The sequence below is a fragment of the Bombus bifarius genome, unplaced genomic scaffold (assembly GCF_011952205.1).
Source record: "Bombus bifarius isolate JDL3187 unplaced genomic scaffold, Bbif_JDL3187 scf7180000009243, whole genome shotgun sequence".
NCBI lineage: Eukaryota > Metazoa > Arthropoda > Insecta > Hymenoptera > Apidae > Bombus > Bombus bifarius.
This window is the reverse complement of record NW_022884989.1, coordinates 828021-843196: the sequence shown is the minus strand read 5'-3', so window position 1 is coordinate 843196 and position 15176 is coordinate 828021. Positions and strand designations below refer to the sequence as shown.

The 15176-nt window shown below is 33.0% G+C and overlaps 2 protein-coding genes across 2 annotated transcripts in view; both read right to left on the bottom strand.

Annotated features, from left to right (window-relative positions):
• The window catches only part of LOC117214797 (potassium channel subfamily T member 2), a 193810-nt gene that overhangs the window by 169108 nt on the left and 9526 nt on the right, over positions 1–15176 (bottom strand). The gene's annotated exons all lie outside the window — the stretch shown is intronic.
• On the bottom strand, positions 1556–13571 carry LOC117214800. The gene is made up of 2 exons (XM_033461149.1): positions 10102–13571; positions 1556–1574 (listed from the first exon to the last, which is right to left on the bottom strand). Exons 1-2 carry the CDS (start codon positions 10356–10358, stop codon positions 1571–1573), a joined length of 261 nt encoding a protein of 86 aa, XP_033317040.1. The 5' UTR covers positions 10359–13571; the 3' UTR covers positions 1556–1570.

Genomic DNA, 15176 nt, shown 5'->3' with positions numbered 1-15176 from the left:
TAGTGTCACAGCCATATTTTACATGAAAGCTTCTCAGAATATACACTCACATTTTATATGAAATCTTTCCAGAATATACACAGATTTATTCACTGTGGAAAATTATCGCGAATATGAAATTTTTGAAATTTCATTAAAATTATAGTAAAACAATTTGACAATTCTAACTGTATTAGTAAAATTTTGAACCAATCTGAAAATCTATTATATGTATATGATGACAAAATGGAATAAGAGAGAGCCTGTTGCGTAACTGGATTCGTTTATCGATTCCCAAACGGTACATGTGCAGGACATTGCTATCACTGTTTGACACCAACAGTCACTCAACCTTGACAGGAACTATGAACTCGTTTGTTCGATCTAGAACTTCGTTCAACCGCGAAAGCTGGTTTAGCGTATAATTCGGTACTTACCCGTATCTAATTTACTCATTTAGGAAACCAAAATTGGTAACAAGTAGATATTGCGAAACTACTAACAAAATTATCAAAGATACGTATATGTCGTAAATTCTGTTTGAAATGCGTTAATTACGAAATATTTACTAATTAGAATATACTCGATGCGAATAACTTTCTAAATAACAAGATTTATCAGCATTTTTACACGTGTATTAAATCAATCGTAGGAAGAAATATTTTCTTAATTTTAAGGTTGCTGGTTGGTTAAATTAAATGTTTAAATAAGTACAGAAAATAAGTAGATTGCAAATTCGTATATATCAATGAAAAATCTATGAGAGATCTCTGCATAGGTTTGCTTTCTTTGGTATTTTTAAAAACTTGAGTCTGCATAACTATCCTCTGTATGAAAATAATTCACAGTAAAAATAATGTTAATAGGACCTTCGCACGTTAGGTAGGTTCGAATTGCAATAAAGATATTTCTTTAAAGATATGTGTTTGAAAAGCTACGCTTTGGAACTGTGATTTTAAAATAGAGAAAACCGGTTTGCATACCTTCCATATCATTACATTGAGAATCAAATGGCGTTAAACAGAGATTGCGGTTATAAACATAAAAGTATTGTAATGAAACTGTTATTTTGCGTTTCGGTAATTTAAATCCAAATAATGGGGTATACGAGGATACAATCTTACTGCGTACGCGTAATAAAGACCATGGTAATAAAAACTTATGAACTATGAACTGTATCAAATGGTATAACTTACACCTAGCAACTCGCTTTTTCACAAGATTTGTTTGCCTTTCTAATGCGATTCACGAAATCAAAATCCTCATTGAGTTTAATAAAATATTAAAGTTCAAAGAAAGGAAAGATATAAAAGCTTTTCATATTCACTTCATATGTACATAGATTAAAAATTTAACATATTCATCTATTATGGATTATGGAATAGATGCATCAGACTCTTTTCCACACGACTACCAATTTTTATAATGTTACAATTAAGGTTTATGGATATTCTCATTTAACCGCTTCCTTCTATGCAGATTATATTTTTATGTGAAATTATTCATTCTACACTTTTTGATAATCTATCGTTATATAGACTAAAATTTAATTACTTACTTAATATAGGAATCACGACCTTTGAATTATCACTTACCTGAAACAAACAATTAAATACTACATAAATATCAATGAATAGTACTTAAATGTATGGTTGCTTCATTACTTCAAATCATTATATCGTTTTATTATTTCTTTTATTCGTTTTGTTATTACATTATCTCATTATATCAAACAAAGTAATTAACATCATTTCATAATATTGATGTTAGCTATATATCTAATATATATAAGTATTTCATGTATATATCAATCTATACATATGTAAATATACATATACATGTTGTTATAAACTTTAATATAATGTGACATATTATCTCTGACACTTCTTAAAAAATTACGAAACTGTGCTTCAGTCCTTTCTCAAATATTTTATACAATGTTTATTGTTGACACTACTCTATCATTAAAACATTTCTCTCGATGTATTAAACAAAATTTCATTTCTAATTTTAGTAAAAAAAGAAAAGAATACAATATAAAGCAAACTAGAACGAAGTGAAGAAGGATAATATTTTTGCATTTCATTCAATGCCTAATATAAAAAAAATTGAAGCTAGAAAGCTTTAGAAAACAAAAACCATTATCGTCAGTTTTCAGCCAACTGTAATGCATCACACAATGATAACTAGGTTGAATCCGAGAGAAAGAAAGAAATATCGGCTTTAGGCATAACGTAGCACGCAGCAAATCGCTAACATTCCAGGTCAACTATTCCATAAAAAAGCTGCATCGATTTTTTCAAATGTTAGAATACGCACAACGCGAGAATTACGATATTTGAATAATAAATTGGACTCTACAAACGACAAACAAAAGTCTGAAACAATGCATAATAAATAAAATAATACATTGGAATTGAATTTTTGGATAATCGAATAATTTTGACACACGATAGATTATTTATTTAGAATTAGATCTATTATATAGCGAATTAGGCAAGAAATACTTCTCAAGTTGACTAATAACTTTTATGAAACTACACTCGATACATTAGTAAGCAATATATTAGCAATTATTGTATAAATAATTTCTAAACAAAATAGGAAGACTCTGGCATCACGTCTCACCAATGCACGATTCATTCTACTGTAGTCATGAGTAACCAACTGGCGCTCAATTCGCTCAAAATTATATGTATAATTATGTGTACTTACGAATCCTATCAATTTTGCAAAAAGTTTTTACAGATTTATTGATCTTTATCGCTATCGTTAAATAATTTAGTATACCCATACACAAACAAATTATAAGAACTTATATCAACACCATGGTAAAAAAATGTAAATATTGATTATAATAGTAGGATAGTAGAATTTTTAGTAGAATCGTAAAATTTTGGTTATACCAGAACTAATCGTGACAAACGCTGTTCGCATAATTGAATGTTTAAATAATCATACGAGAAAATTTATTAACCTTATATAAGAAAATTATTTGTTTTCCATTTACATTATAACTATTAATGTCAAATAGGAACAAAAGATGTTATTCTGACAATTTTTAATTCGTTCCTCCAATGAAGCATTTATTCAACAATTTTATGCGGATGAAAACCATAACACAACACGATACAACGCAAAAACACGAATAAGGTATAAAAATTCTAATATGAAAGCTAACAAAAGAAAATAAAAAGGAAGAAAAGTAAAACGTAATGAAAAATTTAGTAGCACAATGACCTGTTTCGCTAGCTCAGGTTTATAACACGTGTTTCATCGCAACACGCAACAATTATCCTCAAATTTTCAGACACCGAACTATTGAAATGAATGTTTTAATAATCGTCGGTTCTGATTATCCCGGTTCTACTCTGAAATAATTCTTACGAAAATCACGAATTCATCAGAACGACTCTATACACCACTTTTTCCACTTTGTCGTTTCAACTGTAGAAGAGGCAATGTCAACATGGCTGTTATAGATGCACGAGAGGCAGCGAAATAACGTCCAGAATAATGACTGCAGTCGTTAATCGTAATGGCACCGCATTGAAGTCTACTGAATGAGGCATAAAAAGGAATACAAAATCCGTAGGCGGACTCTAGATCGAGGATTAACATGAAAGAACCACCGGAATAGAATGTGGTCCTCGTTCTCCAGTCTATAATAGTGAGGATCAGCCCTTTAGCCTTTTTCCGACCTTGTCCTTACCCGAAGTAAAAGGGATCGTGCAAGAATAACGGACTCAATCTCGCATAACATTGCATAACAAACTCACAGCTGCCAATATATTCAAGCTTCGAAAAAATTAAAGTATTTTATGCGACAGTTAAAACGTCAATTAACTTTTATCGAATACTAGTGCCGTAGTTTCCGAATCGGAGTTTTATCACGTTTTATATGTGACTTGTATATGACTTTTACGATAAAATTACAGTAGCATGTCGAGAGTGACATACGACCGATAAAGGCTGAGAATTTAAGGTTTTACTTCCGACGACAAAACAGTGGTCACACAACGCTTGATAAATATTAAAAAATTTAATATTATTTATAATACTATTTCTATTATAATACCTAGACTGTAAATGTTTATGCAAATTCATGTATTTATAAATATATCTCAAAAAATGAAATCTAGATAATCTTTCAAGCTTCGCAAAGATATAATAATGATAGTCGTTACAACGCTAATAAAATTTCAAAATGTTCCATATAACACAAAAATTATAATTTCTACAAATGTTCGGATACCTTCGTGAGCTATACTAATCTCGAGGGATCTAGAAGTTTGGACCAACTGTTCTTGCGAATCCTCATGATCCGAATCCGATATTCGTTGACATATGTTTAATGTCTCTGGTCTCGAGATATCATTGCGAGATTATTCTTGTTGATTTATATGTCTTTCGTATGGAACGAGCTTCATACTCGTAATTGATACAACATCGATTTCTCCACCCATATGTACCTGCATGGACCGAAGTTTGATTCTGTATTTTGATACGATCCCTACCATGGATTTACATTCCTCTAGTGATCTGTAATGATAATCAACAGTAGGTATATACATGATGCAACGCGTATCCTACAACTCTCAGCGTTTCAGAGATACGTTCCGTGTATTACAGTTACTATGAAATTTTCGTTACCATAAAATGGACTAAATTTCTGTTTGTTTCGTTAAACTTTTCAGAAAAATCTCTAACATTTCTCCTATGCTATTGTCTTTTATCCTAATATCTCATATAGTCGGAGTTAGTTATTATATCTCTAAACGTTACGACAATCACTTTTATAAATTTGGATAAGAATTTCCAATTTACTTATAATATACTATAAAGTATTAAATAGAAAAATTGGTTACGATGTATCGAGTGAGTGTCGTAATGGTGCATTTTTCAAAAACATTTTACGTATAATTTGCTACGTTCGTTTATATTTTAGCGATTTCCATTAGAATGGTAATTTGAAATGTGTAGTTATTATGCACATTGGCAGGAACACATTGGAGAATGCAGCGACAAATTGGGACATTCACGATTTTCTATTTGTCTCGACTGGCAAATTCAACTCTCCTGTTGAATTCTCTCACTATACAGACAATCCAGGTGAAATAGGCTAGCGTCAAAGTAAACATGACCTTTGCACATGAATACCCTCACATTTTCGAAGAAAACGATGTGACACAAATATTCATACTGAGCAGTCGTATTCACTCGAATTAATTTTAACGACACCTTTCATTTAACGAATATAATATACACTTGAACTTCATGTCATGTATGAACATAAAACACGCAGGAAATAGGAAGAAATTTAAATATAAAAGTGAAAACGAAGAGAATTGAAATTCGATCCTCGATATTCTAATAAAATTAGAAATGTTATAATGTCTGATATGCTTTCTTTCAAAGCCTTTCGTAAATTATGTAAATAACACTACATTCTTCTATCTTTTATTGAAATATAAATGCTACACAGATACATTCAAAATCGCGTTGTACTGTTCCTTGTTGATAAATATAAATGATTCTGTGACAAAGTGCACTTTTAGTTGCTCTATTTATGTCGTATACACAAAATTCGACAAGTGTATGTGGATTTCTATAGCTGACTATATTTCGAATAATTATTTCATACAATTACATACAGTTACGAATATACTACTTTAATTTACTACTTTGTGTTTTACCAATAAACGTTTAATCCCGCCAACTAAAACTCCCACAAAATTACTAAAGCGCGGTTAATCATGGGTCATAAGGTACGTTAACAAGGACGGATTTATGGTAATAACCAACGTGGAAAACTAAGATGTCCTGTTTCACATTTTCTCCATAAAGCAATTTGTAAACTAAAGCCCCTCTAATGTACGACGTAAATGTAATATGGAAATCTTGTACGATATAGAAACAATGACTTTTAATAGATACCACATAACGTACTACATAACAGCGGATATTCAACTAAAATAATGGCAGATAATCATATTGTGTTTCAATATATTTTCATAGATATTCTTCGTCCATGTTTTGTTACAGCTTCCATAAAGAGAAATCACGTTAAAGCATATTTATAGGAGCATTTATTTATAATTATAACGTTCCCTCGACTCGCCTATAAAGTATAATTATCCATAAATCGTTCATTGACGATGCATGAACGTAAAGATTAGCGAAGGAATTTTCGATGTCACAGGAACTTCGTAAAAAGGTGTATCACTTTGTCAGAGACCGTACTCGACTTTATAGCAGTTTGGCTGGTATAAAAGAAAAGGAACAAAGTGGGCAACCGGGCCATTCGGAAAGAAGTACCATTAATATTTCATTCTGAAAAAATATGACAAAGTGCACTTTCGAAATGCACATGCTTTGCGTGAAACAGTGGTACTAGAACTTAAAAGTTCTAAAAGCGTCTCACGTTGCAGACATACAAAAATACGGGAAGGATAAGAGAGTTGATCCTTTCGTTTCAGGCGGATCTTCGCCAAAGCCTTTTAAGAGGTAAAGTAAAATTCAGGCCTGGGCTAAGGAAAATTAGTTTTCAGACGAAATTGAAGCTGTAGCTGCTGAATATATATTTTAAACATTTCTATATAAAATCATTTCAAGAATGAATATTTGTCAAATTTTCTATTCCGTGTTTCTAGATTAACTTCAATTTGTAATATAATGGTGTGTTTTCCTAAGGTTCGTACAATAATATAATAGGATTTAATAAACAGTAGCTTTAAGTTAAAATATCTATATAAAATATGAAAATCAAAAAATGTTTATATCATCTAAACTAAATTTATGAATTTAAATGTTTGATATCCCATAACTAGTCGTGTCGATATTACTATTTCAAAAAGAATAACAATTTACAGACTACAGAGATATGATCAATAAATGGAAAAAGAAACACTATAGATATCAAAAGGAGTGCAAAGTCTGTTTAAATTTTTTATATAATTTCTGTTGAAAGAAATATTATTCTTCGTTATATACGTATGAGATTATATTGGAATTTTCCTATTATCGAATGGTTTCGCACTTTAACATTAATACATACTCCAAACTTTCCACGTACAAAATTTTTCCTTTTCTTATTCTACGTATGGTAAATTCCAACGTTAGCTGGTAGCTTTAAAGTACACACAAACACACACCTCACATAGCGCTTACAAGCGTTCAAGAACTTTCACAACATTCCTTGAAAGTAAATTTATGTATCTTCACGCGCGATGCTAGTTTAACGAATATAACGTTAAAAAGGGAAATAAGAGAAAAGCGTGTTGTGCAAAGCTCTTGAATAGCGTTACGTTAAAAATAAAGGTGATGCAAATTTAAATTATTTCATCCTTGTATTGACGAAAATCCTGGAAAATACATGCTCTTGCTCAAATATTTGGAGCATGTCTTAATTTCAAAAGAAATTACTTTCTTCTATGAAAGATATTTTATTCGTAATTTTATTCGTAACATTATCTTTTCGTTGCATTACGCTTATGTATTAATTATACAACGCGATTCAGTAATATCAGGAAAGATACTGTCATATGAAACAATTTTATTCTATATTTGTCTCGCCGATCGTATCATTATTACCACGGAACATCCTGTATTTAAAAATGAAAGCCATAATGTTCTTATTTCTCAGAGAAACATACGTTCAAACGGCGAAGGGTGATCCAAACTTTTGAACGAGAGTCTACGTTCAGAAAATAATGACGACAACGATATAAATTCATAGTATCAAGAAATGCCTATATGGCAATAAATCCCAAGCTACTTCCTTTACGCAATAAATTTCCCTTAGAAATTCTGATATTAAGTCCGTGTGACACTACATGAAATGTGTGTCGACCTTTTTCCAGCTTAATGGAAGCTTCGAAATCTCTAATTGACATTTCTCGATATTACCGAACCAGAGTCGCTATTGGTTTTCGATGCGTTGACAGTAAAACACTTTTGGTTAGTCCCTGAAACGACCACTGATAATTAAAGACCGAAGCTTAGCAAACGTATACAAGGAGTTGTTTTAGGGTTAGGTATCGGCTAGTTTATTTAATGGAATATACTTTTTTTTTTCGTTCGCACGATATAGGCTATCTTGTATATACGATATAAATTCTTTATATGATAGAAGAGCTAATAAATAGAAGGGAGAATAATGTTTATGTGTACTTGGCAATAAATAAGTTGCCAGTTTTGTTTTAGTTTAACAAAATGTCAGCGAAAGATATAACACACGTCAACATAAAAGAATAAAAAATAATAGACATATTTCAATGTCATTGAGCGTATATGTTTCATCTGTAACCACTCAAAAACATACAGAAAATGAAAAGCAAATGTCGCAGTTTGCGTAGATACAGCAACATGTAAGTTAAATTCAGCAAAATTGGATGAAACGCGTATTGCAACACTAAGCTGTTGAAGCGGGACATTTTAGTCCTACGTAGTCCTATGTAAATTCTTCTTCCTTCTCACTTTTTTATATATTAGTTTCTATATTACAATTTCGACGATTCATCCATGTTATTGCATTACGTTATAGTTCCCATTTGAATAATATTGTTAAATAAATGTTATATTGCCAAAAGTTGTTAGAATGTTTATTATATTTTTCATTCATATGCATGTTTTGCTACTTTTATAATGAGAAATGAATAATTCAGATGGTGATGTATGCATATAATATAATAATAATAATAATAATCATAATAATAATAATAATAATAATGCATGTTATAAAATTCAAGCATTTTGTATATCACCAAAAAAAGTTCAAACAAAGTGATGATTTGTTTCTACAAAGTGTTACAACAAACATTGTACTTTAAATATTTTATATATTTTTACATGCTGTGTATAATGTATTAAATTTCCCATAAATGTATAAAAATCACAGTTAATTTGGATAATCAAAATCCTACTGTATTTCATATTTTATATAGTATGTGCATGTATATAGTATGTATTATATACCATATATAATATATACCATATGTATAAATACCCATCTTATTTAGTTTTCTTTTCTTGCTTCATCATGCCCTCGACATGTTGATATATTGTCGTTGATCATAACGATACTAATATTTATATCTTATACGCAATTTATCTAGATAAGTGGGTGAAGTAAATAACTTATTTTTGCTAGAGAGCAGTAATTTACACAGGACGATCGCAATATTGCTTACGTATTTTTGTTTTATATTTTTCTTATTTCTACTATATCGATATTGATTTCGATATTAATAAACGACTTTAATACTAGTACAGTCTATCAGGGCCACAGGGTATATTATTTTATAATAGAACAATCAATTACTAAATCTGTATTTTAAAAAGAAACTGGCGTGACAATAGAGATATAAAAAGATATAGGTATAAAAATATAGGAGATATACAAAACACATATTGGTAGGTGAAGAATTCGTTAGCTTCTTTTTCGCTTTTGAAACAGTTTTAAAAGTGCGAAATAATATAAAAATATCAGATATCGATATTTAAATTTTTCTCTGCGTGGCATACGATACTTTTAACAGTTTTAGCTATGCATTCAAGCGTTTACTCCGAGCGTGAATTTGCAAAGCCAGAAAGCTGTACATTTTGAGCAGGTTGTTCCATTTCATTTTCACAGAGGAATTTTAAATGCGCAAGTTTTCTTTTATAATAATTCACGGAATACGTAAAAGGAATAAGCCAAGGAGAAAAGTTGTGCATTAATGCTTACGACGTGCCTAACTTTCTACTTCCTGCGAAGATTGTAGGAAGGACGTTACTCAGAAGATATAAAAGTAGAACCTATTGGACATAATGTCACATAACTTACTAAGTATGTGAGAAATCTGAGAAAGTACTATCTTTTTAAAGGTTTATCCTGGCTAAAGGCTGGAAATTTATATAATTTATCTCAGTTAGAAAAATGTGTTATATAATTTCTTATACTCGTTTAAACCTACATTCGTTTGTTATATAGTTGCGCTAATAAGAAATTCCATGTGTGATTTTGTGTGTTTCATGTGCGATACGCGTCTAGACTATAAGCTCGTTGACCAAAAAAGTTTTACATCGTCTCACTGAACTTCTCAAATGGTTCGCTTCATGCTTCAAATATCAACGACCTACCTCTCATCGAGTTTGAAAGACGATCTCGACAGATCACCCCATGCACTCATGCTTCTGCTGCGTCTCCTGCAGGAGGATTGAGGGGCGAGTAACCTTGAGCTGCTCCGTCTCCTGGTGGAGGCCAAATTCTCTGCCTGGAAGTAGACCCTCGGCGGATGCGTCTTCTGCTGTGCATTTGGCGGTGTGGAAGTAGGTGTGACGGCCGCCGAAGTATGGAGTTCCGGCAGTGCCTCGTAGTCCCATGCTCTAGCGCCCATCTCGAGTAAAGGAACCGACGAGGCAGCGTTTTGGCCTCGAAGAGGATCCCGAGGCTTACGCTGATGAAACAGGGCGAACAGTTGACGGAACGCCGACTCGTTCGCCCGATGTTCTTTCTTTCCTGGTGGAAGCTTCACTTTGTTGCGCGTGATCGTACAACTAGCGTACGAATCGATCTATGATGTCCCTCCGATAACATCATCCTCAAATTGCCACTCTCACATTGCGGACTACGTCATGGGAATATAATGCGTCCAAACGTCGTATTTCAATAAGTCGCGAATTACTTTCAAACAGTCAAACCGATCGCACAACTTGAAATCGTTTTCCATCATGATTAGCAGATTAATAAAATCACGATATAGAATCGAATATTGTAATTATTTGATTCTTTATTTTTGATCCTTTTTTGCTTTCTGCTTTCCTCTGTTCCTTACGATAATTTATATTATGAATATTGATTTTGATTTTTTAATCCTCTTCTCCTTTTGCTTCTTTCTGTCCCTTAAAACGATTTATATTAGGAATTCTTTATGTTATGAATTTAATCACTTCGAAAGCAATTTGTACTCGCTTCGAGGTATCAATATAATTTCTAGTCGATACGCTTGATGTATCAAACTCGATGATTGCCACCTTCGGTGGCGAAGCGTTACATCCTTAGGAACATATTATTCTTCCTTTGCAGGTCGTTGACAAAAGTTGGAATTATCTCTCGAAAACATTCTCTCGTGCAAACGATCAAATAAATTGTTCTCCGACTGTAAAAGTTTGTCCGAATGCTTTCGAATTGGAGGAATTCGTTAATTGAATTTCTCTTAACTTCGCTGGAACGTGTAAACTATGTAACCTCTATATAATGTATGTTTACAATTAATTAAGAGTTAAATATTGGCAATTAAGCGTGGGAAATTAATAACTATCCACTTTGAAATTTGCTTTATTAAACGTTTCGTAGAACGTTTGGATGAAACGTGAAATTACGCTTGGATTGAAAAATGCAAATTTTCGTTTAGAATCGATCGACAGAATCGTATTTTAGAAATTTCTCAGGGCTGGTGACCCCAGTTAACAAGTGCAGTATTCTTACAATATACTCTATGCCTTACAATCAAAATCATTACAACATTTCGATATATTTCTGTATATTCTCGACATAAATGCGATATCAATGTAAGGAAAATTGTTTAAAAATAGGTGCGAAATAACGTTTCGCATATATTGCATAACTATGCAACAGCTATTAACCAATCTAGCGTAACTATCAAATGTGAGCAACTTCAACAACAATCTCAAAAGTATCCTCTAAGTAATTCTATCATCTATGTTTAACAATAATCTTCAAAAATTTAACGAGTGTAGCAAGTCTGCTGAAAAAGGTTTCGTTCAACAGTTATCACCTTTTTAATTGATGTCAAATAACAGTCAATCTCGTGGTTATTGCCATTGTATCGATAAACATTATAATGCTGCATTAACAGTCGATGCACTGAAGCTACGCGATACATTCGATAAATACATTCTCATTATTCCCAATGATGCTAATTTCAGAGAATTCAAATGATCATTGTTATTTGTACAACGCATTGTCAGAACTCTTTTTGATCCATGTGCAAATGTGAATGCTTCCGCCAATGCTTGTTCGTTGTATCGACCAAAAGGAAACGTATCATAAACATATAATTAAACAAATTGCTTTAACGTTCTCAGAGGCGATTTAACTGATCGCTGTGGTTTTAACGACCAGCTTTCCATTCAACAAAAATAGGTAGCAGCTTCTTGTCACGGCAGACTTCTGATTGATCTAAACGAAGTCACGTGATGGTCAGTATCTAAGGTCATGATCATTGCAATATTATTTCATCATATTGTTCTTGATTGAAACATTCGATTGTATGGTGGGAACTATTATAAGCGTTTGATTAGAAATGTTGCGACAAGTTGCAAAGCGATCAGCTTTATATTGCCCACTAATCTCCTAGAAAGAGCATCGTTATGGCTTGCCGAGTACTGTGCGTGTTTCGAAATTATTTTTGATGTTACCTTCAGATTTCGTCCATAATGTAAATCTCTGAATGTACGTTAGCACAAACGTCATATGCTTCACGGATAAATAACGACCGTACACTTGAAAACAACACACGATATAGATTTTCCTTCTTTCGTAAACAACGAATAGTTATCAATTCGATGAATATTCACTGGAATGTTACTGTCTACTTCGTCTTCATCAATCTCCGTATTCCTCGTTTCATGAACGAACCGCGCATTGTTGGATTTGATCGATACGAGATTATAAGTATAAGAAAAAATTCTATGGAACGTTTTCAAGGTAACCACTGATGAATATTAAATCGACGTTCATCGTCGTCGAACGTTAATAATTTTCACAGCCTCGATTGCCATTGGCGAAGAAACGGAGAATCAGCTGATCAGGGCTCATGAGGAAATTTCACGGAACATTTAACCGCTGACAAATATCACCCGGTATTTTCAATATCGCGGTAATGTGGCGCATTTTCCTCCAGCGAAATCCAGAGACAAGTGTCTAAGATCGAGATACCGTGGTTGAACCAGTGAGACATATCGACATGTTACATACTGCATCGGCCTTGACATAACACGAAAGTTACGACATCCCCATAGATTGTCTGAATTACATCCACACACACGACAAAAATATTTTTCCCTCTTACAAAGATCGAACAGTTTCTCAAGGAGATTCGTAAAATAGCGAAGTTGTACTTGATACCACGTTCAATGGTATGAAAGACTCGTGTTGATGCGATTCATGAGAATCGAAACGTATGAGAATTTTGGTGAATGGAAATGGCGGATCGCAAACCGCTTGGACAAGACACATCAGTCCCGATAACATATCACTGTGGATTGTGTCAGGTTGTCCTCCAGCTCACTGGTTTTTCACTGTCGAGGAGCCAGCTCGCAGCTCACCACCCCGTACTGCGGTACATCGTAGCGGTTTTCTCTCGTGCTCAACCACCCCTTACTCTCTCCTCTCCGATCACCAACATTCGCCCCACTCTTTTCCTGCCTCCTTCTTCAACGTCATGATCCTTCTCCCTTTCTCTCCTTCATTCCGCTTCTCTCTCACTTTGTCCACTCAACTTACTCGCTTTCTCCTGTTCGATGGCTTCCTCTCCATCTCGCTTCCGACAAAACGGCACACATGCACGTGGCGCCGCCGTTGTCAAGGCGACTGCGCTGCACGAGATGCTTCTACTGTACGTACGTTTTTGTGTCATCATCATTTACTTACGCGAGATCCTTCTTATCAACTTTGACGTCGCATCGATGTTTGTGATAAATAATCCTGCTTAGGTTGAATGAATCGTGCCTGAGCATATCTTGGGGCCAAAGTGTCACTTATATCGATGTTATTATGGTATACTAGATCGTAATACGAGCTTCAGAACGAGTTCATATTTCGAACTTATGTTACATTAAGGATTCTTCGAAACTCATAAAAGTGCTATATGATTTACATATGATTATTTTATAATATCTTCATAAATAACACGTGTCTCTCGACGAATGGGTGAACTTTACTTCCTGAAGTAATAAAATGTAATTTATGCTTTAAATTACATGGGATAATTATCTTCGTATTTTATCAAAGTATGATAAAGGTGTATATAGCCAGTAAAGGCAGTCACTGTTACATAATTCGATAGAAAAGATAGAAATGTTTCTTTTTTATCTTTTCTGTTTTCTTCTTTCAAGATCGTCGTTAAAATTGTCATTTTTTCATTAAAGATTTTCTTAAAAGTTGTCTAAAACGGTACTTTCACCCAATAATGTCGTCCCGATAGTTTTAAACGAACCAGTATAAATTCGTACCAGATTAAATTCTGTAACGTCGAAGGTTATACGCAGTGAGAGCGAAATTATTTGGGAATAACACAGCCGGATGAATGGACAACCGGAGTACAGCATCGATTCGCGCCGGGAAAAGCTGAATTTGCGTATCAAGCCTGCGCACTGATGACTAACGTAACGCGGAAAACTCGGACTTTCAATACGCCACGTGGTTCACCTCTCGAGATACTCAACTTTCGCATGACTTAAAATAAAGTTACGAAAGTATGTATGTAAGGTTGATTTAACAACAAAAGTGGTTAGTTTATAAAGTGTAAGGAAAATACAATAGTTTTTTAAACTAAAATCTCTCATTTAAGATCTGATATTACACTGGAAGAATAAAATGGATATTTCGTGATCAGAAATTGTTGACTGTTGGAGACATGTACGATAATTTAACAAGTGATATTAGTAAATTAATAAGTTAAAAATTATTTATCGTTTTTTTACCGTTTTTTTTACCGTTAAATAATATTTCGTTAAATAAAATATTCAGGTAACTTGCAATTTGAAAAAATTATTGTACAGTTTCTTTTGCCTTTAACATCAAACTTGTTATTGTTATAAAAAGATATTTATTAATATTGGTAATATTGATAACTTGTACTGTAAAAGCAATATATCATATATTATTTTTTAAATTATACGAAAAACTTATGATTAGACAAAGAAGATAAAAGTTACCACGGTCTTTATCTTATGAAAAACCTAGCAACGTCAAGCAGCGCACTCTACATAAGAGCGGAAGCGTTATAACGCTGAGTAGGAAATATAAAACTCGCAAGCTCAAAAGCTTTATAAATTCCGTAAAAGCAGTCGATAAGGTAGAAAGATGTTGTTTTTCTCCATAAGAATACTTTGATCCTTGGTTCAAAGAAATCTACTCCTTTGATCTATGAAGATTTTTTTCAAAAAACAGGTACGCGAAAACATAAAAG

Excerpts from the sequence above, each read along its gene's own strand:
- LOC117214800 (XM_033461149.1), bottom strand. The coding sequence starts at position 10,358 with ATGGGCGCTAGAGCATGGGACTACGAGGCACTGCCGGAACTCCATACT.